Source organism: Grus americana, chromosome 17 (genome assembly GCF_028858705.1).
Source record: "Grus americana isolate bGruAme1 chromosome 17, bGruAme1.mat, whole genome shotgun sequence".
In the NCBI taxonomy this organism is placed as follows: Eukaryota; Metazoa; Chordata; class Aves; order Gruiformes; family Gruidae; genus Grus; species Grus americana.
The window spans coordinates 15,897,585-15,923,778 of record NC_072868.1 but is presented as its reverse complement, the minus strand read 5'-3'; the positions used below and the strand labels follow the sequence as shown (position 1 = coordinate 15,923,778).

General features: G+C 38.9%; 1 protein-coding gene across 7 annotated transcripts in view; it reads right to left on the bottom strand.

Annotated features, from left to right (window-relative positions):
* Positions 1 to 2,801: 2,801 nt before the first annotated feature.
* ZNF217 (zinc finger protein 217) overlaps positions 2,802 to 26,194 on the bottom strand; it is a 28,588-nt gene continuing 5,195 nt past the window's right edge. For 3 of the 7 annotated variants that reach the window (XM_054845304.1, XM_054845306.1, XM_054845309.1), the window contains exons 2-6: positions 14,851 to 16,627; positions 12,535 to 12,660; positions 10,079 to 11,659; positions 6,200 to 6,328; positions 2,802 to 4,921 (exon numbers count right to left, since the gene is read on the bottom strand). In XM_054845304.1, the coding sequence (XP_054701279.1) occupies positions 6,219 to 6,328; positions 10,079 to 11,659; positions 12,535 to 12,660; positions 14,851 to 16,249 (3,216 nt within the window). In that variant the 5' untranslated portion in view covers positions 16,250 to 16,627 and the 3' untranslated portion in view covers positions 2,802 to 4,921; positions 6,200 to 6,218. Of the gene's footprint in view, positions 4,922 to 6,199; positions 6,329 to 10,078; positions 11,660 to 12,534; positions 12,661 to 14,850; positions 16,628 to 20,868; positions 20,986 to 22,860; positions 22,962 to 26,194 lie in introns of all 7 variants that reach the window. The other 4 variants (XM_054845305.1, XM_054845307.1, XM_054845308.1 and 1 more) reach the window with 4 other exon arrangements.

Below are 26,194 nucleotides of genomic sequence, written 5' to 3'. Positions count from 1 at the left end.
AAGGTTCTTTGCAAGTAATTATTCAACAAGATGAAAAATCAGTAATTAGGTCATGACTTTCAGAGAGGATTAGTGGAACCATTTTATATGTGTAAAATGAGTTTTAAATGCCGAAGTGGCCCATAGTAATTCATTAGACCAGATTTGCTCATGCAGAGTTTTGTACCTAAGATTCACGCAGAGAAACGTCTGTCTCATAGTGAAGTGTACCACGTTATAAAATGCATCATTTAATTAATCACAAAATCTCAAGCGGTCAAAAATAATGGTAGCCAGCAGCTAAACTGCACACTAGATCTGCTCTGTAGCAACACATTTCAGAAAATATTGATAGGGCGAGAAGAGAAAATCAGAGGTAACGTTTCTGTATCTACAGATTTCCTTTGGTCCATCTCACTTGTCAGTGAAGTTTTCTGGTTCTACGGTGATTTCTGCTGCACGCGTTATTTAAATAGGTCAGCATCTTCCTGCATGTATGCTCCGTTCTGGGGCAGCTCTGTGTTTGTTTTTATCCACTTTTATGCAATCGCTAATTAATTTAGGAATCTAAAGTAAACTTGGCCGTAAGGTGTCCAGCACGTCCAGCACAGCGAGCCCGCCCGTCTCCTGAGGCTGCCTCCTCCTGCGCTTCTCCGGGGGCTCCCCTTTGCTAACACTGCCATCTAATGCCCGCACGCACTCCGAGCTCGCTCTCGGAGGAGGAAAGACCCGAGATGCTGTGAGGCGCCATGAGGTGCTGTGAGATGCTGTGAGGTGCCATGAGGCGCCGTGAGGTGCTGCGATCGCCCTTTCGGCCACATCTCCTGAGCACAGTCCTGCTGAGAGCTGCCCCTTTGGCCACCCCGGAGCTGCCAGTGTTACTAAGAGCACGTAAGCAGAGCAAGGATGACTCCTTTTAGAGTTCTTCCCCTCTCTTACAGAAGCCGAGAGGCATTCGTGAAGTGTTAAATGACGACGAGATCAACTGCCGGAGGCTGCAGAGCCCAGCTCAGCGTGGAGGCCGACAGCGATGGTATTTTGTGTAGGGAGCCAGGGATAACCTCAGTGGAAACAAAGGGAGGAAACTTCTAGAGGGAAAAGTACTCCCAAAATCCAGAGTTCCCCAGTTCCAAGCTTTGTCATCCTGAGAAAGATCCAGCCTGGTCCAGAGCTAAGTACGCTGCTTTGCTTTCGTACAAAATACACAGAGGGAACGTAAAGCTGCTGTATCTGCCCTAAGCAGAGCAGGCTCAGTTCAGCTCCAGCCAGTAATGAAATTAAGAACAGATGATCTGGGGAGACACCACACCTTCGCATTTAACTCTAAAGACAGAGATGTGGGAACAGAGGCAGTCTGAAAAGCGTTAACCCAGAGCATTTCTTGTTTTGCAATACCATGCTCAACCCAGCACCCTTCTCTCTGGAACTGAGCGCCAACAGCCGCCGCCTTCTGCGGTATTTCACGTGTGACCCAACACCGGACTCGGTATCTACCCATACTGAACTCCAAACTAAAGGAAGCTGCGCATCATCTAACCGACCCTTGTTACAGGTAACAATACATGTCAAAATGTGCACTCATGTAATTAGCATGGAGTTACTCAATCTGTGTAATTATACATGGTAATCATGCTGTAGCATGTTTAGAAATGCTAGATCTCATTTTCCCCAGTAATCCTAAGTCATATGAATATCTTCTGTAGGAACTACTACTTTAGACATTATGAATTAATATTAAGATGAAATTGAATTAAATGTACTGATTTTAATGTCATGAATGCACTCATAACTATTTTTTCCCCTGAGAACCATCTGCAATTTAGAGACTTGCTAATCCTAATTAAATGCACTTTTCTTAAGTGTGTGCAAATGAACAGAGAAATCTGCTCAGTAACGCACTTGCATATTTTCCTCTTTCAAAAAGGGGAAGAAGAAACTGTTTTGCGATTTAATATTAGGTCTTCCTTGTAAGAGAAAATGAGTGTTGCTTCTTCAGAATTTGAAGACACACAGAGTCCGATTAGATATCTTAACTGGTAATTCATTAAGAGCACAGGCAGAAGACCCCTCAAACAAGCGTTTGTAACATTGATCTGAACAGTTAGTCACTGCAGAGAACCACAGGATTTCAGTTCTGCCTTCCAGCGCTTCAGTTCTTGAGGTCCTCCGGTACTCTGCTTGGAGGCAGCAGACAGAACTCCACAGGTTCCCGTGCAAACCGGTTACCAGAGGGCTTCCTGGCACCAGGGGCAGAAACCGGAGCAGAGCACGGAGTCAGGAGCACAGCTCACCAACCACCCTGACGCCAGCAGCTCTGTCAACACTGAAGACACCTTAGATGTAATCCCTGGCTCCATTTCTTTTTGGTTTTGGCCTTCCCCCTCCAGAGTCACCACCTGTCCATTAACCCAGCTTAGGCTGGGACTAAGCTATATCGCAAAGGAAAAGGGAAGATGTTTTAGCAGTATTAATGCAGCTCACAACCGATGAGCCAATTATACAACAGAACAGACATGGTAGCACTGAAAAAAACCACCTCCAATATCCCACACTGTTTGGGGATGCAAGAGACTTGAAGCCAAAAAGAAACAAAAGGTTTCTTCATTATTTTAAGAGTTTTCCTCTTAAGCCTCACAGACAGATTTTCTGGGAAGTGACTCAGTATTTTCACATAAGCAACTGAACAGGGCACAAATTCGGTTTTGGTTATTGGCAGGTTCTCTTCCTCCCCCAGCGGTGCAAGTATGACAAAAGGTCAAGTGAACATGAAATTCCAGGCGTTAACTACTTTTAAGCTTTAAAAGCAAGACACAGAAACCAGCTTTGCAAAACACCAAGTCTATATTTACATCCACATGTAATAATATACTCAACTAAAGTGAAATACATCATAAATTAAATGAGTAATGTGTGCCTACTGCTTGACGACTTCCGGTTTCAACAATTAAAATAAAACAAAATGGAATGAAATAAATACATAAACAAAAAAAAATCAACAATTTGTACCTCTATATATGCACTGTTATTTCCAAAGAAACATACAAAACCAGTAGTATCCCAATAGTTAATACTGATGGGCAAAGTGTATTCTGAAGTACAGGGCTGCGCTGCCATGAAATAGAGTCTTCATGTCCATTTTTCCATCCCAACCCCAAGTTACCTACCAAAGAAAGCCTTGAGGGAAACTGTACCAGCATGAAGGGAGATTAAAAACAAACGAGTCTTAGGTCTGTTTGCTGAAACATCTTAAAAACCAGCCCCGTACATTTTAATCACAGAACCCCGTAAGGTACACAGATGATAGTTACAGCATGCATTCTATAAGACTCATTGAAAGATCACGCAAAAAAATAGATTAACCATTTTCCAAGTGAATTCATCTTCAAAAAATAGGCTATAAAAGTGCAAAACTAGGAAAACAAAAATCTAGATTATGTACATATGGCTCAGCTTATGAACAGGAAAAAAGGTAAATAGTGTACAATTTCCTGATACACAGCACTTCATTACATCGCCAGTTTACAGAGACATTAAAAATAGGTCCCATATACAGGAACTAAGACATACAACTGGAACATCTCAAGTTGCATAATGAAAAAACAAGAGTTTCTAGGTTTTGCTATTTTACATTTGCTGTATGAGGGAAGAGAGCAAAATGAACAGTGCAAAATTTTTCATTTTTTGTTTTACTAAAATATATGGAAGTCAAAGGCAGGTACAGAAGAAATTAACTCTTAACTACAGGCTTTATGAGAAGCAACTAGGAACGCAAGTCAAAATATGCAACAATTCTGCCTTACTGGCTGGTAACTGGCCATCTTCCCTTTACAAAAATTAAACTGCATGTGCATTAGAAATAACTCTTGTTGTCTTCACAAAAAAATAAAAGGAGATATTCTCCCATTTACAGGTTATTTCTTACTTATTTTAAACACCCAGTAGATGCTAAAACTCGACATCAAGAAGCTTCCAAGCACAGTCAAGCAGGCTACACCATAGCCACATCCCTTTTGAAGTCTGTAGATCCCATATTTGTATTGCAAGTCTGTTTGTTTGTGACTTTACAGTTTGGACAAAGGTGCAAAATAGTTTTCCTCTAAATGTAACTGTATTGAGTTTAGTACAAAACTAAACTTTTGAAACATTTAGATTAGTATCGTTTCCCATGCAAGTCCTAGGTATTTTCTGCTGTAAAAGTTTGTATGTTGGTAGAGATGTTTGTTTAAGAGGTTTCTCTGAAGAACAGCAACCAATGCCAAGAGAAGAATCCAACCGTACTTCAGGAACGCCCCACCGAAATCCAAATGTCAAGTATTGCCTCATCCTTGCTTTTAAAAATATGCTGGAAACAACCCCAGGGAAACAGATCCCTCCAACATGTTATGGTCCTAACGTATACAAGGCAGATCAGTATCATGTCAGCACCGTTGCTTTGATGTTCACAACATTTATAAACTGGACAGTTTCAGACAGTTTATTTGGAAGTTGTTTTAAAAAACTAACATAGTTCAACAGAAAAAACAGATGAGAAACTTTCACCTTTATGAAAAAAGAGCATTAAGCCAACGGGATTCCAACTTCAGTATCTACAGTTTACCTGAGGTGCAATGATTATATATTCTTTCAAAGAGAAACTCTTCAGCAGCGCTCAAGTATGTAAAAATATAATTCCTACCTAATATTTGGTCAATTAATTCTAATGAAAAATACTCAAAAGTCAATGTCAAGATATACATTCTCCACACACCTTCATAACCCAATTGTTTAGACTACTTTTTATGGCTATTTGGTACAAAATGTTAACAGAACCAGTATTATAAAACTGTAGTGTTTTTATATACAGTACAATCACAGCTTAGTTCAGTAGCTTTCACCATTCGTTTTTCCTCAAGGGATGAACTGTGGGTATAACTCCATAGAACATGCACTTGTGTCCTTAGACCTAGGGGAAAAAGAAAAAAATAGTTTTGTGTTATACAACTATAAAACAGTATGACACATTTTGTGTTGTGAGGAGTATCTTTAAAACATAAAGGGAATTTCTTCTGCACCCTTGCATGTGTATTTAGAAATTCATATTGCCATATAAGGCCTGTGTCTTTTATTTGCCAAATAAAAACTGGCAATCGAGTCTACTTTTGAAGATACTCAAGCCCCAAGTAGAAATACAGGCAGGAAATTGAGTTAGCTTAAAAAAGCAGAACTGGACAAAAATACGCTTAGTAGGGGAACAATAAAAGCAGTAAGATTAGAAGAATATCAAGAAATAAAGTGAAGTATTTTAAAAGTTGTCAACTAGATGTCAGATTGCTCTGCTCCCCAGATATGCAAAATCTTTCCCTAAAATAGTGCATGCTGGTCCAGGTGCTATAGCATTCAAGATTTATCCCCTTAAATTTGAACGAGGAAAATTATCTGTAGCTCTGGGTTTGAAAAAAGCATACAGATATATTTATTTATAGACTTAGAGTACTTATCTCCTTAGCAGCTAAGAATGTTGCAAACACAATGGGGTTGTTAAGTTCTGAGATACAGCTACAGAACTGCAGACGAAGCACGGGAATTCAGAACACCAGGCTAATTCTTTTCACTTGACCCGTTTCCCTCAGAGGCTACACCCACCCCTCCGTCAAACAAAGGAAAAACTATTTGGAACAACCTCTCCAGTACACAAAGATAAACTGTCAAGGAGCAACCAGGAAACCCTTACTTCCCTATGAAATAATCCACCAAAAAGAGTCTTCTTGTTCGAGGCAATCCTTGCAATCTTCAGAAGTTGTAAAATGAGTAACATCTACATTTTCAGGAAGGACTAACCAACATAACATCTCAGAGTTCATGAATCCTGTGAGAACAGGCACTTCCTCTCACTTCCAGTTCTCCATGTGATGTTCCCCTACCCTATGTACTGACTTCAGGGGAAAGCCCTTTTGTGAACACTTCCCACTGGTATTGTAACTAATTAATGTATTTATCTATTGTTAGCCCTTCTATTTCTTTTAGAAAAGGAGCATCTATGTACTTTTTATGCAAGCCATTACCACTATTCAAAATAACTAATGCTGCTATACCAGTATACGGTTCACTTTGGAAGAGAGGGAGAGTTTGTATTTTCAGCTGTTCTGGTTCAGACCTTCACAACCTCTCATCACACTATGTGGAAACCTTTGAGCACATAATGCAACATTTAAGTAACAATTAGTTCAAAAGGTTTGTTTACCGTTTCTTGAAGTAAATGATCAAGTCTTCTTGTCACTTGGTCGAAAGTGTGCATTACCAATGAAACTTTCATAACTTCGCTTTTGTAGCACGCTGCTAGATAAGTGTTGGTATGACACTGATCTCTTTCCTGAAAAAAGAAATTTAGAGGAGTTAGAATGATTTCCTGCTAATCTAATTGGTCAGACATTCAATCATGAGCAGGTCTACATCAGCATCCAGAACCCCAGAATACCATAAATCATCTCGTAAGCAGAGCCCAAGACAAGATATCCCCAGTCCTGTTAAAAGATTATATGAAATTCGGTATCCAGAACACATACAGGAGGAATTACATGAATTTAACAACTTTGTTCTAAGTTGTATACACGTGATGTCCATCTCTCCTGATTTTGCTCATTTTATGTACAAGAAAAATATCTTCGCTTAACTCATACAGCAGGCTTCATGTGAAGGTTTAAGTGCTGCAGGATATTCTATAGCATGATGCCTGCATAGCCACTTCCTGTCTTCTGTTTTGTTTGAAAATTGAATTTTTGAATATGACTATTGGAGAAGAAAACCAGGTATACTACATTATTGCCATCATAGATTATACAACAATTGTGACACTTTAAAGAGTGTTAATATACATTTACTTGAAGACCTTTGTTAAGCAATTTTCAGTCTAGTATACAGGTAATTTCATGTTTATCTGAGACCATTAATTCAGATTTATATATGTGAAATCAATGCCTGTTCCATATTAAGTCTTATTAGCTTAAGCAAGCAGTCAAAAACACTTCATAAAATTAAGGAAAAAAGTCAAGAATCATTACTCCCACAGGATACAAAAAGCCCAACTGCCATCCATATTCCATGAAAGCTTTAAATGCAGCATTGAAAAAAACCTAGCAAGCTTTAATTAAATTAAAATGGCAAAGCCAAATTAATATTTCAACAGAATCTACGAAGCCATTGGAGTGTGTCATGAGCAATTGTCTTTAATTTGCAGCTTCTGCCAGATCAATCAGCTACCAGGTTATCCTTGATAGCATGTTGCCATTGCAAAGGCAACTAATTTGAAAATAACACAAACTGAGTGGTTTCAGAATGTTTCTGTCTCTTCAGGGCAATGCAGAATGGCAGAGCTTACAAGCAATAACGGAAGGCATCATGCTTTAATCAAGTTTGCCAAGTGGAACATATTCTCATGACAACTTGATCCAGCATTTAACATGCAACATAACATGTTCATAGGACCTAAATAATGTTGCCACAAGGCACACAGGCCCTTAAAAAAAGATTTTGACATCATGTTTTATAATATCGCCAGAGTTCAATAAAAAGAGTACAGAAACCTGCAGGTCTGCACCTGCAGTACTTTGCATACGATCTCTTATGAAATACATCTCTCAGGAGTTGCAACTCTTAGACAAACAGTTGTACTTCAGCTTTTTAACACAAAAAAAAGAAAGAATTTGCAGAAACTTTCGTCTTCTCTGTCTCCACCTACATTAAAACTCTAATACTGAGAAGATTGCCTGTCTGCTACCCTCTCCCCTCTCAACTATCAAGATTTAGGTTGGGTACTTCTAGGCAGAGTGGTTGGAAAACTAGGAAATTGGCCTTAAAAACCTGCATTTTATTGCACAGGACTTTTAGTGAAGTTGCTAAGAACACCTATTGAGGGGGTCTTGTTTCACAAGTCTTTCCAATGTAGGTAACAGCCATAAAAAGTTGCTTTTCTTGCCCTGAGACAACACTGTGTAACACTGAAATCTTCATTTCCATGACAACACCACCGTCAAATTAGTTGCAGCCATAGTTGAGAGCTCTAAGTAACAAGAAACAGCAGAAAGTTCTTGATTATAGGCTACTGTCTCCAGGCTTGTACCAAAGAAGAGGAAGAGAAGCCTACCAGAGATTTTTCTGGCAGACAGGTGGAGCTTTCAAAAGAAGAACAAGGTGGATTCCAATGAAGTCATTGTTTAAAAATAGTATTGCATCAACTGCTACTTCAACAGGCTAATCTCACTAAGACTACTGGCAAAATAAGAGAATTTCCCTATCCCCAACGTACGCTGATGCTGGAAAAGAGCAAGAGACTGCCCACCACCTAGTCCTTGGGGTACAGAATACTCTTTGTCTAGCTGGTTGAAGCTGCAAAACTTTTTACTTTCCCATTCCTGTTTTCATCAAAATTAATACAGTTTTATACAACATCAAGAGGACTCCCTCAAAATGCTGAATATGCTATCTGCTCAACAGATAACAATGTCATGAGGCACAAGTCCTCAGTCAGGGCAAATTAACATAGTTTAGTCCTCAAGGACAGTCACGTCCTCCACCAAATACTGAGATCACACATTAAGTTCTTAGCTGCAATCAACCACAACTCAAAAAAAAAAAAGGGAAAAAAGTCTTGCAAAGCACTGTAAATTCCACAACCGCATGAATGACTTCTGTGCTCAGAAAAAACCCTGTATGATTTTCATTCTCTCAGATCACCAGGAATCAAAAGACAGCAACATCTGTCCTTCTGCCCGTCCCTCTGCATTCTATGCATAACCTAGTGCCCATTTTACATTCCTCATCGCAATTCATGGTACACAGACAACGCTCTTCATGAAACTAGGAATTAACTCCATTTCACAACCACTTCAGTGAGTCAACTGTAATGCTGGCTTTTCCTTTATCCACTCCCTACCCAGACTGGAAACAGAACTGTAATGCTTTCCTTCATCCTTCCATAACCCACTAGCAAACCTCAGTATTTATGAAGCCCACAACCTTAAAACGAGCAAACAAAACCCAGAACAGAGTTTGCTAATACATTTTTTGCCACATAACTAAATGCAGATTTAGTATTTTGCAGTTCACAGTTCACTCTGACCTAAGGTAACACACCACTGCTTGTTACAAACCCAGACTACTTCAGAAAAATAATCTTACTGCTTCCAGAGAATGGGAGTATTCACAGAGTTTAAGAACTTAGCAGAGACTTTAAGACTACATAGCACACACACTCTTTATTGTTATAATACGATCTTCATTTCAAAATTCAAAGTCCTGTATTTATAGCGAAGTCCATACTGACCTCAGCTCAAAGTCATAAATACCATCTTCTACAAATAGTCAGGCAACTGCTTAAATATCACCTAGCACCTTTTAATCTTGGCCTTCTGCTAAGTTTTGAAAATGTTGACTACACAAAACACAAAAAGCATGTTTTTTTATAAAAGTACCAAAGTTTTCCAAATACATCACAAAATATTTATCTCTGCTAGGCTCAGAATTTTCCACAAAGCATTACTACTTATGAGACACCATAATTAGAATAGCAGAAATATGTTGTCTTGATTTAACAAAGTATTCTATTCCGACTAAAACCTAAACATTATAAAAAACCCATTGAAGAACAGAGGTAGAAGATTTAAATCTGTTTTATGATTTGTAATACATCCTTTTCTGTAACTGAAGGGAACATTTGTCCATGACAGCTTTTTTTTGTGTGTGTGGTAAGAGGTTTTATTAATATTCCAGATGGTCCAAGACTTCTTGTATATTAAGCGGAAAGGCTTATTCCATATCCTGGATTAGTTAGCATGTCTGGAGTGCTCTGATGAGCCAACAGTACATGTTTGCTATCAGAAACCCATGGCAGGGGGGAGGAGGGAACTTGAGGAACTTTAAATCCCTCTTTAAAATTCAGACCTTCCATGCCTGATTCCCCAAGCCAGGAGTTTGCCGAACCTGGATTTTAAATTTAAAACCCAAGGATTGACTGGGCTTGGTGAAATGCTAAGTACAGTTTCAAGATGGGTACACACTTATTTACATGTCATTCACCTTCCTTTGTAATGGTGTAAGACATTTAACTAGGAAGGAGATACAGTACCTTCTACTGTAGAGCTGGTTACTTGGCCATTGCTAGATCCACAAGAACTGTAAAGTGATCCAGAGCTATATGGCTCATAAGGTTTGAGAACAGTCAATACATTACGAGGATCAACATTATCTGAATTCAGAAGCCCTTGTTTGGTTGGCAAAACAGAGGATGCAGGTTTGGTGCGAGAACATTCCTGAGGTAGCAGGTTTGCAACACGAAATCTGCCCATTTCGTATCTTCTGTAATTAGCCATTGGAGAGTCAATATGATCAATAGCTAACAGATTAGGTTTCATTCGTTTAGAAGACGTTTCACCATAGTCTAGATTTACATTGCTCACAGATTTACTACAAAGGTAGTCTCTTCCTCGATGACAAGACCAGGCAGATTCATTTATATGAGAGTCGAGAGCCCCATTCATACCGCTGCTTACTACACCAGATTGAGACACTGGGACACTCAGAGCTTTTACTTTAGATTCGGATGTTTTTACTCTGTCCAATACTGGAGAGATACTGGAACTGGAGTGCATTTCTTGCTGAGGTTGTCTATAGTTATTTGCCTGAGCTCCAATATTACTTTGCTGTTTATGAAACTTGAGGTTACTTGGGGCTGTGCCGCCTGAGTCAGTCACTGAGAAGAGAGGGACTTTGTTCTGTGGAGGGTGACATTGTTTAGCTTTTCCCGTTTGCAACAGTTTTTGCTGGGTAGATGGGGAAGCCTTACTTTTATGAGAATTAAAAGACAGAGGAAGTACATCTTTACCAAGCAGAGCTGGAGGGCATCCAGTGCGTCTGGCTTTAGCTAGAGCCTTGCTTCTATAGCCATTTTTGTTAACGTTGTCAGGATTGTATTTGTGCATCAGCCGCTGGTGCATCATTAGGACTTCTGGGTAAAATGTTCTGTAAGCACAAAACGGACAGGTGCTGGGTGCTAGTAGGCCTCTAGTTGAAACCACTGAACAGTCTTGTGAAGACCCAACAGATAAGTTCAAGGGCTTTTCTTGAGAGTCCACCATAGGTTTGTGTCTGTAGTTTTCAGTGCACTCTTGCACATCATTCACATTTTTTCCATCCTTTAAAGCACAAACATACTGGACGTCATCTCCCTCAGATGCCTCGGAAGCACCTCTCTCTCTTTTATGAGGAACATTGGGCTGAGCTTCCTTTGTTTCCTTCTCAGCCTTTAGTTTTTCTGGGAAAGGAGTGGACACATTCTCGTGTATTTGATTTGAATTGTTACAAATGGAACCTTTGTTCAATTCCCTAGAATTATTTTTCATTTTTAAAAGGACTGTGCTGCCTATTGCATTGTTCAAGGACAAAACTTCCTTGTGCTGCTTGGTAGGTGGGCAGCCCTCAGCATCTTTGGCACAATCAAAAAGCCTCTTCGAATTTTTGGTTTCTTGAGCACCATCAGCAGCCAGCAAGAGCTCCGGCTCCTGACTCTGTAATGAAACTTTGCTGTCACTTTTCACGTCTGCTGCACTGTCAGCTTGCTTGTCCTTGTGATGCCTCTCTAAATGATACCTCAGTGAAGTTTTCTGTGCTGCTGCGTACTCACAGAATTCACATTTGTATGGTTTTTCACCTGAAACACAGTTTTACCAGTAAATAAGTTTGATACAATTTGATTTGAAGTCTTGAATACAATTAAAGACAATGGAATAATGTAGATCGCAAAACAATAAAATAGATTTTTTTCTTCCCCCTTCGACACTCATAATTCCCAAACTCATCTAAATCATTTAAACAACTGCATCTTGCTGCTTTTGCTAACTACAGTGACATCTTCTGGCTATGATGAAGATATTTTCCACACGTTGGCTATGTATGGAGATGGTAGCTGACAATATGTTTGGCAGAGATAAGCAAGAAGTATAGCTGTGGGTCAACTCCAACAATTTGTAGCCCTTGATCATACCACAAGTATGCTATTCAACAACACAAATGTTACAGTTCATCTATAAATAGCGCTGTTTCAAAAGAAACAGGGACATACATTAACAGAAGTAGAAAGAGTTTGCCTGGCTATGGAAAACAAAGTTGAAGTGAAAAACAGACGTGGCTTTTTCCCAGGTAGCAGCAACTGGCAGACTATCAACTTAGTACTTGGGAAATAGGCTTTTAAAACAAAAACAAACCCCAAACCCCATAAAAACCCCAAAACCTACTAACTTTTTGCTAGGCTGCTAAAAGCAGAAAGATTAGTCTTAAAATATATTGTATTCTTGACAGTACTTAATGTAATTAGCCCTACACAAAAAACATTTACATTATTTATATGTAAATAATTAATCCTTTTAAGAAATACCAATTTTATTTTTTTTTTAGCATTAGAGAAAACTTTGGTTTTAATATCAATAATTTTGAAGGCAACTTGTTTTTCTTAAGCAAAACCAAACATTCCACCCAACTGGATTCAGCAGACTTCCTTCCCCTCCCACAAAGGTGAAGCCCATTTACCTGTATGAGTTCTGAGATGAATATTGAGGTAATAATTTGAGCGAAAATACTTTCCACAATAGCTGCATTCTCTGGAGGCTCCAAGGTTTTTAACTTTTGCTCTTTCCAAACCATCTTCATTTTTATCTTTGGGAGAAAATATAGCTTTATTATGAAGAGCAAATGCAAAATTGGAGTCTCATTTAAAACTATAATTAACTATCTTAACTGTCTTTAAAGAAAAACACAGAATGATGAACTGCTGTCAACTCCTACAGTCTAGGAGCATCCTTTGTTCTGTACTGCTGCACACTTAGCAATCAAAGAGCAAAAGAGTTAAAAGGTTTCTCTCTGTGCCAAGTAACACTGCGGTTAGTGACTAACGAAGACGTCCCAGAGAACAAACAAGATGCAAAACTAGGTCTTGAAGAAGAAAAAAAAAAGTTGTCTTTACTGACCTACAGGAACTTGATGAAGAATGGCCCATCTCAAAAAAATTTATACAGGTTTTAAACTGTATTATTTTATTAAAGGAAGTGTTTGCATTAGTAAGCATGAGCATGATGATTCAGACTGTAAACTTGCTCTGCGCACCAAGGCAAAACACAGGAAGGTGTTTTGGGGAAGGAAGGTGCATTTTCTTATTAATTGTAATAATATTGTTATTATTTCTGTGCTAATCAATGGAGTGCCATGTCTGTATAACAACATCCCTAATGAGTAATCTTCTTTCCCTAGAAGCATTAATGCTTAAGCTTTGACAAATACGGGAGTAGAAAAGCAACAGGGGTTGCCATTCTGTGAAACGTACTCAAGGAACAATTCACAGATTAAAAACTCTTCCGCTCAAGTGCAAGCAGCAGTAGCTACCACTGGAGGGCGGCAAGTACAGCATAATGTCTAACAAGAAAGGGGAGAAAGCTTACACACAATAACGCCATTCAAATCAGCATGGTTTCTTTGGCAGGTTGTATTGAAAAAACATCAGGACAACTTCATTAAAATATCCGAGTCAAAGCTGATTAGAAAGCTACAGTGGGATGAGAAGGAAGGAGAGGTTTTGCTCATCTAAGATGCTAGATGCATAATAGATAGCTTAAAACAGTTCTCTGAAGTTCCCATGTGTTGGAAAGCTTCTATACTGGAATCGCCAAGTATGGCTAAACTATGGCTAAGACAAGCCATAGCTGTTTTAAACAAACAGATAATGTCTCAATAAGCATGACTCAGCATCTCACAATGAAAGCTGTTGTAGTTTAGGATAAGACACTGAGAAACAAAACAAGCAAGTTAACATTAGGTAATAATTCCACTCCTTTGTTACTGGAGGCAAAATAAAGGGCTGCACATTACCAGAAATGGAAAAGTCAGTTGTGTGTGCCAGGACATTCTGTACGTTGTGTCTTTTCTTGAGATTATGCAAGTGTCTGTTCTTTAAATGCAGACTCAAAGCATGTCACACACAAGAGTGCTAGATTAGCTAGAAGACTTTCTGCTATTCCTTTTTGTCCCCAGACCTGCAATCTTTTTCAATTAAGGAATCATTCAGTCTCACCGGTTTTTCTAAAACACTGTGAGATGCAGAATTAATCCTGGGTAAGATACAGGTTGAGCCCATCTACTCTGTCAAAGAGCACTATCAGCAACCTCCAAGGGAGAGGAGTTAAATATTCACCTCTTACATACATGATGTCCACACACTTACAGCCTGCATGCATGTCCTTACGCAACTAATTTAAAATTGCTGGTTCTGTCATTTAGGCATTCAAGTTACATACTGTTTAAAAGAAACCCAGATCCTGCAGTTTGGTAGTAAAAGTTTGGAATTATTCTTTATTTTTCAGTATCTTAACAACTGCTAGTATTGAGCACTGGACATTTTCTGCCCTTTCTTACAAGGTGCAGGGAAAAAAAGTGAAACTACAATGATTTCCTTAGAAATACTCTTTGTAAAAACATGTGCTGGACAAGAATGGGTATGCAACACTGAAAAGCATCCAGCAAAACTAAGAATTTTGCTATTGCAGATGAGAGAGAAAGAAAGTAAACAGTGACTTTTTCTAGACTGACTGTTATCAAAAGTACTTCACAGATTCCCGTAACCCAAGTCATAACTGCAAGAAAGCCTAACACAACTTCAAAGATCTCAAAATGGTGGTGTCAGAACCTTTCCCTCTCATTTTTCTCTTTTCCCTTTCCCCCACCATACACTTCACATCTCTGGTCAAGTTTTGAAAAGGTAACCAAGAAAGGCAAGATGCATTCTTCAGCTCTAAAGAGTTCCTAAACAATACACTAACAGCTATTTCAAACTTAGGTACTCAAAATGCTACTCACCTAAGTTAAGAGTTTCTGGAAGCCCATCTTCAGATCCATCTTCAGAGCCTCCTTCTATTCGTTCTCCTGCTCCATTTTCATCCAGATTTGCAATTATATCAGCACAGCACGTCCTTGAAGCAGCTGAAGTCTCTCCATCAGTCCGCCTGTCTCTCTTATGCACTCTGGAATGAAGGACTAGCTGGTGATATGTTCTGAAGGCTTTACCACACTCTGAACAGTGTGTTGGTTTCTCTTTGTTCTGGGACAATTTAGACTCCATCTCCATAGAAGGCACTTCACCAGCGGGATGTTTCAGTTTGTCTTGGGATAAGTTACCATTCCCTGTATAACTGCTGTTTTTATTTACTTTTGACTTCCCTGTAGTCTCAGTCTGGCTACCTTTATTTGCATTCCAAATTTCACCGAGTTCTTCTTTATCAGAAGATGAATCATCATTGTCTGTACTTCCTTCTTGCCCTGGTTCCTTAATTTGGCCATGGCCAACTGCAACTTTACCTTTGGTAGCCAGCTGCCATGCTTGGTATGTGTTGAAAGGATCTAGTTCAGCTATCCATTTCACAGGTTTTTGTGATTTGTCATTTTCTGGAACCAAGTTTGGTCTTAAGTTCAAGAATCGCAAAAATTCCTCTCTCCGAGAAGCTTCTTCTGCATTAGGTTCACCAGTCACTTGGGGGCTTTCACCATTGGGTACTGATTCTTTGGTGTGCACTTTACTGTGCTCAATTAGAGTCTCTTTATTGAGAAATAGGAAACCACAAACCATACAAATTTTGTAAGGTGACGTTACATTTTCAGTTACATGCTCCTGCACCACCTCATTTATTGTTATGGGGCTTTCAGACCCTTGTTGGTGCTTGTTTCTAGAACCAGGCTTTCCAGTATGCGTTCTCATGTGATTTTTGAGGAACCACGGCTCTTTAAATCTTCTTCCACATACATTACACCAATACATGAAAGAATCTTTATGCTTTTTCATGTGTGCGTCAACATCAAAAGCCTCATCAAATGTTTGTCCACAAACTTCACAACTAAGTTCTTCACTGTCCTTTTCATTGTTTGGTGAAGGCAAGTTTGTTCTTACTTGACATTTATCTAGAGGACTAAGATACTCCGCTTCAACACGCAGGACAGCTGGTTCACAAAGAGTGGGCCTATGCTGAGTTAAAACATGCTTACCAAGTTCTTCAGGATGTTTAAAAGTCTCATCACAAAACATGCAGTCCAGAGGCATGCATCCCTCAGCTTGCATGAGAAACTTTTCTTGCAAGTTTTTGTAAGAAATTGTGTTTGTTCCTTTTATTGTCATTGAGGCATCATTATTCTCCATCTGTGCACCAACAGTACTGGCTATCCCATCCGGTCCATCCATGTATGCCAAGAGAGGCTGAGTTGGCATGTTTCCTACGTTCTGTTCCCTATTACGTGTTTTAATGTAAGGTTTCAGTTCTTTGGGGATGCTCACAGATCACAATAAGGACACTTGTAAAGTTCTCCAACATGTGCTTACAAGTCTGCTAAGCTAAAAAACCTCTGCCAGGAAAAAGAGCTTTTCCACAAGCAAAAAATTACTTTTTCATTTTTGTCTGTGTTCATACATCACTGCAAGTGTATCCATCGGTTCTCTCAGTGACGGAATGAGGTTTTTTTTGAACTGATTCTTCAAGTCTGTAGAAACAGTCAGTTGCACTTAGTTATTTTGTACAAACATTTCAAATAGTTGCACTGGGCGAAACACACTCAAGGACAAGTTCAGTGCCACGAAGAACTCCAGCACCTGGAGAAGAGAGAAACTAGTCAGTCAGACTTTTCAAAAGAAAAGTATTGTCTCCCAAATAATGAAAACATTAGGGCTAGAGAACTATCCAATGCTTTTGGACACAGAAGGCATATCTTTAATAAACAGTCAATGAGGGACAGCTAGAAAGCACTCCGGTCACTCTTCTTCAACCTACTGCAGTCGAAATAGTACTGTCTTGAACATCCCTGTCTTCCATTACCTGGGCTTCTGTATCAAGTTTGCTATACAAAAGCAATATTTTGTCTACTATCTATTCTAAACCTACTCTTATCCTGTTACATAGAGCTGCTGAAACCATATTTCAATACATAGACTACTGAATTCACAACAAGTAAATGCAGCAAGCCAAAGTAACCATTCCTCAAACCTGTGAAACCAGGGTTTAGAGGCTAAAGGCTGTTGAGCAAAAGACTCCCCCCCCCCGCAAGACTAGACAAGTTGGGATTATCTTTCCCAGTTCTTGTACACAGTAAGCGTCAGTACAAATCTTTGTATTAAGAACTAATCACTAATACCACTACTCAAAAGCTTTTACTATCATCCACAGATTTACAATCTCTGTGACAATTTTGAGCTGGTACAATTAGATCATCTCTAAGTCTGAAATAAACTAATGATACTATTTCTTGAACAGTAGTTTAGTATTTAAATCATCCACGAGGCCAACTATTACATTTAAAAAATAAATGCTTCTCATTTCAAATTGCATGCCACAAAAAATGTACTTTATTGATTATACTCAAAAGGGAAGGTTTAAGATTCCACAAGATTAAAAAGGGTTACAATATAGTTAATCACAACACCAATTTAAATCTCTAAGTCTATAGAGTTATAACATCTGCTAGAAGCAATTAATGGCCACCACACTTTGGGCTGGCTAATTATAGTATTGTGGAGTTCAGGACTCTGCTTGATCAAATTTCTGGATAAAGGAAAAGTCTACCAAACCAATACAAGACCATATAAATTGAAGAAGAATCATTCTGAGATGAGGCACATTTCCAAATACAAGAATATCTAATGAAAAGAATGCATTCAAAATTTGACTCAAACTTTCGCAAATTATTTCATAAGAGACAGCTGGCCAGTGATTCACATCACTTGAATGAATATGCCTCAAACTACAATGTGCTCTATAGCTCCTAAAGCAGAAGACAGTGTAGGCAAAGTCAGGTTTTAAAATTCATCTCAACTTCCATCTCTGCCTTGCTTTTATTAGGAAAAAAATGGAAACATTTTGCTTCATTTCAGCCAAAGGGTAACAATCCAAATACAATCCTGTAATAGTTCAGATTTCCATGACAAGTAGCTGTAGCAGGTGAAATGTGGCTATCTATACAGCTGAGGTTACCTTTTCCAGCCTTTTCTGTCAGCAGTGCTAGTCGGAGAGAAAAAGGTGGTCTTAAGCCATTAAATCTGAAACCATTTCAGTAGAAATCAGCCACCAGAACTTGAACCGTTTATACAGTTCAGTGGCCCAAACATGTTACAGATAACACTCCTGTAAGGCCAGCTGCAGGCAGAGCCAGCATGTCCAACAGCCACGGGAGGTTAATGGGACAGGACCTTTAGCCAGAGAAAAGAAAAAGTAACTATTTATAGACCCAAGGTTTGATATGATGCCTTCAACTATACCTTTGCCAACCACAGAACAGTCAAGTCCAGGCAAGATAACCACCTGGGAAAGGAAACATGACAACACACTGCTAGGAGTCATAGATCCAACATCTCACACACTTTACCCACTCTCTGCACTACAGCCTTGCCCTGAGAATACTCTTTGATTTTAATTTGAAAAGATAGCAGCTCCTTTTCCACTAGCATGCAGGCAACAAGATCCTGGAGCCTAATGAAGATGGGTTAAAAAAACCCAAACAGAATGTCAATATAGAATAAAATTATTGTTACCAGTCACCTGTCTTCCCCCCCCATCTCCAGAGCTTAGTGTCTTTATTGTCCAGTCCTCTAATTCAGGTCTAGACAATGATCAAATCTAACACCAAGAAGCTTCTACCTTTTTTAAAACACAAGTTGTTTCAGGCCTGGGCCAAAGACTCATCATATGCTAAGTTAAACACAAATGTAGGGGTCTTGGGGGTAGGGTAGAGAGCATGAGAGGGAACAAGGCACTGGCCAATGGGTTGATAGTAACAAAATGTGGATTTTCTGCAGCCAAAGTCTCTTTTTCTAACTACGCCCTTTATCCCCATTTTCAGCTTTATCACTGCCTTGATTAACACATCCTCTCTGCATAATGACTCAAAAAACTTTTGTAATAGGCAGGTTCAGTCCGTGGTATGACACTTCTGAATTACTTCTATTGCCACCTTTGCTTTTGCCTTTCTACCTTCCCCATTCAGTTAGGACTTTCTGGCTCTCACTCACTCCCTGTAGGCAGGTGAAGAAGCTATAACAAAAGTTTGAAGCTCAAGTATTCAAAAAGCTTTCCCTTTTGTAAAACATATCAAAGGGTGCTGGTTAGCATGTTTTACTTCATGTTTCAACTTGCCGTTTTGTTCTATTTCTACTGTAGTTTTAAGAGGTATTTTTTACACAACAGGATAACATGCTGCAGCAAAACTCATGTGCATAAATGGTGACTATCCGCCTGAAAATAATTTATTTGCAAACCAAAAATGAACATCAACTTTGAAAGATTCCTGAACACCCACAATGAATATCCAGGCAAGATCAAAATATTGAACAAACTTTTTAATGCATTTACTTTCAGAGCGACAGGTAAGTGCCCTGCAATAGTAGGTATAAGAATCATCCTACAAAAAGGCCAGAGGCATTTCTGGAGTATGAAGTCAGAGACAAATGCCAGTGCCTAAAGTTCCACGTACTGAACTACTGAGATTCATCAACAACTATTTCCTTGCTATTGTCTACAAATACAGAAAAAGCCAATTACACTTTATTACGCTCCCCACTTTGTGGCATTGCAACGTATACACAATAGAGCAACAAGAATTAAATCACTATAGGGAGAAAACAGATGAAAGACAGCAGAAATCCACACTCAATCCCCTGTCCTCCACAGCATTCTGGGATGAGATGAGGGTAGAAGAGACATCCTTGTAACACAGACCACCACACATGGTTCTACTCAAACCTAACCTAGGATAATACAAGCGTTTGGCAAAACCTACATGCTGCAAGATTTATTAGACTTTAAGGGACTGGCATAGATCAAATCTAGGGTAGGCCCTAGGTTGGCCACTGATGTCCAAAAAATCCACCTCAACCAATACATAACATTTTTCTCTGGTAAGCCCTTTGAAAATGGGTCTGTTTCGATCTCATTTCAGCTGCTAAAAAACCAAACCAGTCCTCTCAACTGCACGTATAAATACAGAGCACATACCTTTAGCACATGGATCACGAGAGGAGTCTAACTGGAGTTTGGATCCAAATTTTATTGGGTATCAATAGGTTTGAACGAACCCTTTGGAAACTTCTTCCAAGGCTCTTCAAAGCACTTTACACACCTCCACCAAGCCCTGGTAACTGCTGAATCCTTTTCAAGCTTTCAGTGTTTTGAATAGGAGACTGAACACTTTTGAAGAACTGGCCACAGTTCATCCTCTAGGCAGCATTGCAAAGCAGAGCAAGATATTCCTGTTTTAGGAATCTGAAATGCCTATTTGCAGTTCAAGCAACTATTGTTCTTGGATATACCATCATACACAGGAGATAGTGGCTATAGACAGAAAATAATTGCAGGTAGCATTTCTGAAGAAAACTGCAGATGCAACTAGACAGAATTATATTTAAACAAATAAGAAAAAGCTAATACTACTAGAGTCAGAAGGTGAGCTAGAAAGCTCCAGTCTTATTTTTGTACCTGGTGATTACACACTTCACTCTGATTAGATATATGGCTTTTACAAGTAGGCAGGATTTTACGCTCTGTTTAGACAAGCTAACACATGCTAAAACTTCAAACCAAGTATCTACGCTAGGATTTTATCCATTATTAACAAAACCTTTCTTCCAGTGAAGATAATATTATGCCTTGGATTTGAGGACCAAAAATGCTGATTAATTACATTCCTGTTACTCAAGACCCTGTAGGCAGCAGCAAAACTGTCAAGAGTTGCCTTAATTCTGTACTATTGCTTCCTGGGGAAAGTGGACAACCTGCAGTTTTGACAGTCACTGTGACTGTTTGTGGCTGAAGATCTGTATAGTAGCTGAACAGAAAAATACAGTACCTGGGGTTTCTTCTGTTGTCTTTCACTTTCAGAAGAGAACAGATTCGACACGCCAGTATCAGTCAGAGATATTGAGTAAAGGAACAGAACAAAACAGGAAATCCTTCCTTCCAACAGCTGAAAAGTGATAAATTTGCTACAGATTAACTCAAGGTTGAAAATAAAGAATGACTATCCCTCCTCACAATAAAGTGAGTCAAGAATCTTGACTTCTGACTCGCCCACCCATTTGTAAATGTCGACGTGCATCTCACACCAGAGTCTGGGGCCCAGTGTCCCAGCGGTTGCTGCAGCTGCCTTGAGGTGAGAGAGCAGGGCAGGAGGAACTGCCTTGCCCAGCACACCTGGACACTTCCTAGAGCGGCCTGTCCAGAAGTGGCAAATGCTTCTCAACTGCAGGATGCCATCTATTGTACTTTATTCTTCCAACAGGCCAGAACCTGAGCATTTAGCAAACTTTAGTTCACAACTGAGTCATATTTGGCTACATGGCCTTTAGTCAAATATTTCAACAGGTTTGCAGCAATACCCATTGTATTTATAAACACCACAAAACATTATAAATAAAGGTTGAACTGAGCAGATGAGAACATCTTGTTTTCATTGCACTTGCCACATAACCTAAGAACCACACCAAAAAGCTGCTGCATATAAATGGATTATTAAAACAAGGGAAAATTTTAATTAAGTGCCTGTAGAGAAGTTTAATTTATTTTCATTAAATTACACAACCAACATATTACAGTCTCAAAGATTTCTTTGGGAAATGACCTATCAGTAGTAATTTTATTGCATTTCTACTTCCTGCATTTCAAAATTTCCATGAATATGTAATAAAAACTCTAGACACACCTTTCAGAGAACAGCAAAGTCTAATCATTGTGTTTCCATTTTTATACACTACAGAGCACTGGGAAAAAAAAGTTGCATAGCTAGTATCAGGAAAAACAACTATACCTTGCTAATTCTGTGCTAGCAAAACTATTGTTAAACTGTAAAAAGCAAGCTGGAACAATTACAGAAGTTAACCTAGTTGCTGCAACACTTTCTTAAAAACAGAAGTGAGAAAACTAGAAGAGTTACAACTAAGTAGATGATATTTAGTTACTCTTCAGTATGCTAGAAGATATATACTCAGACATAACTACCTCAACAAACCGTTATCAGATCCTTAAATTCAAGGCCAGTAGCAAAGCTATCACTGTTTAACAGATGCTCAGGATTTCTTTCACTATCCTACCAAGGTTCCAAGTCCTACATAATCCGGTGCCAGCAAAGGAGGAGAAACCCACACTCGAAAACCCACCAGAGTGCCACAGCCTGCAGATTAACTACCCTAATTTCTACTGGGTCTATTTGACTTGAAAAACTTTCATGTAACTCTCAATTCCATGAAAAAAAAAAAATTATCTTCAGTTCTCCTCATGTTTTAAGAAGTTTCAGGATATTAAGAGTCATTTTACATGAAACATTCTTTTCTCTCAGTATGTTTATACATCAGAACAGGTTGCTGCTCTTTGGCATTGCTAATGAAATAGATTTTATACTGCTGATTGCTTATTGGAAACCACAAGTTATTTAAACACCTTTTTTTATTTCAGTCTAGAAGTTTTGCTTTTTCAGAATAGTTGCTCCAGTTCTATCTAATGAACATAAATAAAATGAACCAGTTAACATCACTTTTTCCTCTCATCAAGCCCACAAATAAAAACTACCTTATGGATATTTGTTTGGGCACATCTATATTCAGGTATAATATTGATCATAGGCAGAGTAGCTCATGCATAAATACAATTTCAAATTCTCAAATAAAAGCCTGAGGCTGTACTTAGCTTATTCAGAGCATCTCTTTTTTTATCCATATATATACATCATTGCATAAAGTTAAGCCAGTGTCACCGTACCTAGTACACACACAGGATACTAAGCAGAAATATCATCCCCAAATAGTTGCTAACAATATTGAAGAGCTCCAAACTCTCGAGATAGTACCTCTAGTGTCCTAAGTTGTGCGTGGTGCTTGCAGAACCCATCAGTGACAATGGCTCCATTGTATGGGCAGTACTGGTGTGCCCTGACCTTCACAGGCTCCCCTGTTTCGTCAGAAAGTGAAGCAAAGTGTCATTGTGAGGTTCTAACTTACCAATTGCTCTGAACATTAGTCAGATTTCCAAATATCCACAGCATGAAATATCAAGTTTCTCTCTACAGGTAGTAGGATTTTTATGGCAACCACATAACTTCCTTTCTCCATTTAAGAAGAAACATGTACATGTCACACCTCACGCAATAAGGTGTTTTCCTGTATTAGACAGAAATGTCTTTCTTACCCCAATTTGAGGGAAAGATAGCCCCTAAATCTAGGGAAGATGACACACTACTTGCTGCATAGACCGTGACCTTATTTCTGAAAGAGTACAACTGCCTATGACTTCAGTTAAAACACTGGCAAGCTATAAAAGCCAGCACAGATAAAACATTATTTTGCAGAAGAGCCAGCTTTTCTTCATAACGCTACATGAAGCCAGTAACTTACTCTTCATTACTGTGGGCTCTATTGCTTTCTAGGGAAGGGAAGAGCTACTCCCTTCTATCTTTTAACAGTAAATCATTTTAACGCAACTTCCCAGTGTATTTCTTTGTTAATGGAGGAGCACGTGAGTACACCTAACATGGTATAAAAACATGTGTGGATGAGAAACAAAGTGTTCAAGTACAAAAATGTTTTTAAATAAAGTTTGTTAACAGTTCAGTCTGATAAAAAACTAACATGAGTACTTTTAAAGGAAATGGAGATTTAGGGGGAGGAAGGGGAGGAAGAGAGTTGTTTGCTTCAGTTGCTGGAAAGATCAAAACGAAGACGTTCAGGTTGAAGAGAGAACATAAAAGATGACCCCAAATTGGAGTTTCCACTCCCTAAATCTGCAAACTTGAGTCCCCTAGTTAGTCTTCATCCTTGAGGCTTGAAGTTTTCAGTTATCCTAAACTTAAACTCCTAGAGAGGTTTTCATGGCTTATCTTTTTATCCTCTCTAAGAGAGACAATACTCTGTTCTCCTCCATTAACAGTCCCTTCTAATAACACTACAGAGCTTTCCAATGCAACGATACCAAGACAATTCATAAAAACAGAACTGGAGGAGCAGAGACATATACACCAGAATGCAAGAATGTTATTATCCAGGCATTTCTCCACAAACATTTTAGAAAGATTTTGTATTGAAAGCTCCTTTGTAGTCAGATAAGACAGACACACATGCAAATCATTTTCCCCCTGAAGTCTAGCAAACAGGATTTTAATCACCAGTGGAAAATAACTAGTAGTTAATAATGAACAATATTAGGAAAACTTCCTCCCCCCATTTCAGACATCTATACTAATAGAAACAAAGGATATCCTTTCTCTAAAAAACCTTTTCCTGTGGAGTCCCTTTTTCTTTAAGGCTATATGTCTAACAGTGCTTTGGCAGAGGATGGATGAGCTGAATGTGTCTCCTCAGTGAACTGAATGCCTCTTCTATCAAAAGATGTAATTATTCCTTTTAAAGCAGAGAACATATAAGCTTGCATCATTTTGCACATGTTTTGCCTCCACTGAGCAACAGCAAATATAAAAGAGACTAATTCTTGGCATTAAAGGAGGAAGTGCTACAAATGAGTATTCACTTTTAAAGTTCAGAAGGACTGCTCTAACAGCCAGATTTTTTTCTCTTTTTCCCTCTGATTAGGAAAGGATTTCTTAGGAACCACAAAACCAAGGTGTAGTTTAGACAGTATGTAGTGGCCAACACCTGTTGGAGAAAGGCTGAAAGACACAAGAGCGATCCTATTTTAAATAAGTCTGGGACACATTTCACTACTGCTATAAGATGATGCAACTTCATTAAATCAAGAAGTTACATGCACTTAAACTGGCAATGACCCCTTACCTTACAAAACAGTTTATTGTTCTCTCCACAGCAGGTAAAGACTCTCTTGGTGGAGTGAGTGATACAACTTTATTGTTGAGTCAGTTTCACCTTACATAGACTGCCTTATATGTTTAGTCTTGGTTTTCATTTGAAAGAAGATATTTTCAGAGACCTTAAAAGCAAATTGGACTTTTTTTACTTCTTGGCAGAAGGACATTAGGTTTCTCCAGCAGCCACAACTACAAAGAAGTGGTAAATTCAGAGTTTACCAAATTAGACTTAATTCCTTATTACTCAAGAGCCAGGAGTTCCTCTGTAGCAGTTACAGGCAAGTTGCATCCCTTTGGGCAGCATAGGTGAGGTAACAGGAAAAGAGATTCTTTTACTATTCCTGAATTTGAGAGAAGTAGTCACTTCCAAAGAGTTCACTTTGTTAAGGTCATTAGTCTTCCCTAGTGCTCTCAGCAGATTTCAACTCCAAATCTAACTCTTGCCTAACACAGCTCAAACCCCTGTACCTCGGAAGAAAAAGCAGCAACTTCTTATCCCTCCCCTCTGCAGAGGGCCAAGTTTGAAGTTATCACCTTCAAACATATCCACCATTATGTATCTGCAAAAAAACAGTCTTGAGAGATGGAGAAAGGTACACATCCCGAGGGAAAGACATTTACTTCCACTTAAGTCATCCCCTGGACTAGCATCTGAAGATACTAAAATAGTGCTAGAAATAGACACTTCAAACAGCTGCCTCCTCTCTTCCATGCAGGTGGAAGATCCACATAGACTGATGGAGACTGAACCTTTTTAATTGCCTAGCATTACGTTACCTTAGACTAGTGGACTGAAGGGATGTAGGTGATGTAGTCCAACATACTAGGCTTCACAGTGCCAAACTGCCCTAGGAAAGAGCATTAGCACCCATGAGAACCTCACCTTTCAAAAAGGCAAAGGTTTCATGCACAAATTTTACTCGCATAAGAAAGATTAGAAACAAACATTAAAGCTAACCAGAAATCGTGGCTTCTCCAGACCACCTTTACATCCGTTTTCCTTACAATGTACTAAATATCGTGGTCTTTGGAGTACGTCTAATTCGCTTTTTCCTACCTGCATACCAAAAGAAAGAGAGGCTGACATAACCCCAAGGATTTCACCAACCAGTTCTCAACTATCATGATAAAGCGTAAGCACCGTACAAGGGCCTTTAATTTCCCTTATGTAGTTTGTCAGAGGTACACTGCACTCATTTTATTACACTGAAAAATGCAAGTGTACCCATTGCGCATAAACAAACTCAGACTTTGATACTTTTAGTTACATAAAATCTTTAGCACATAGAAAATCACTATCCAGTCAATTATTCACTTATACTTGGATGGGTTTCTGCTCAAATCTTTAAGTCACACTGATCTACAT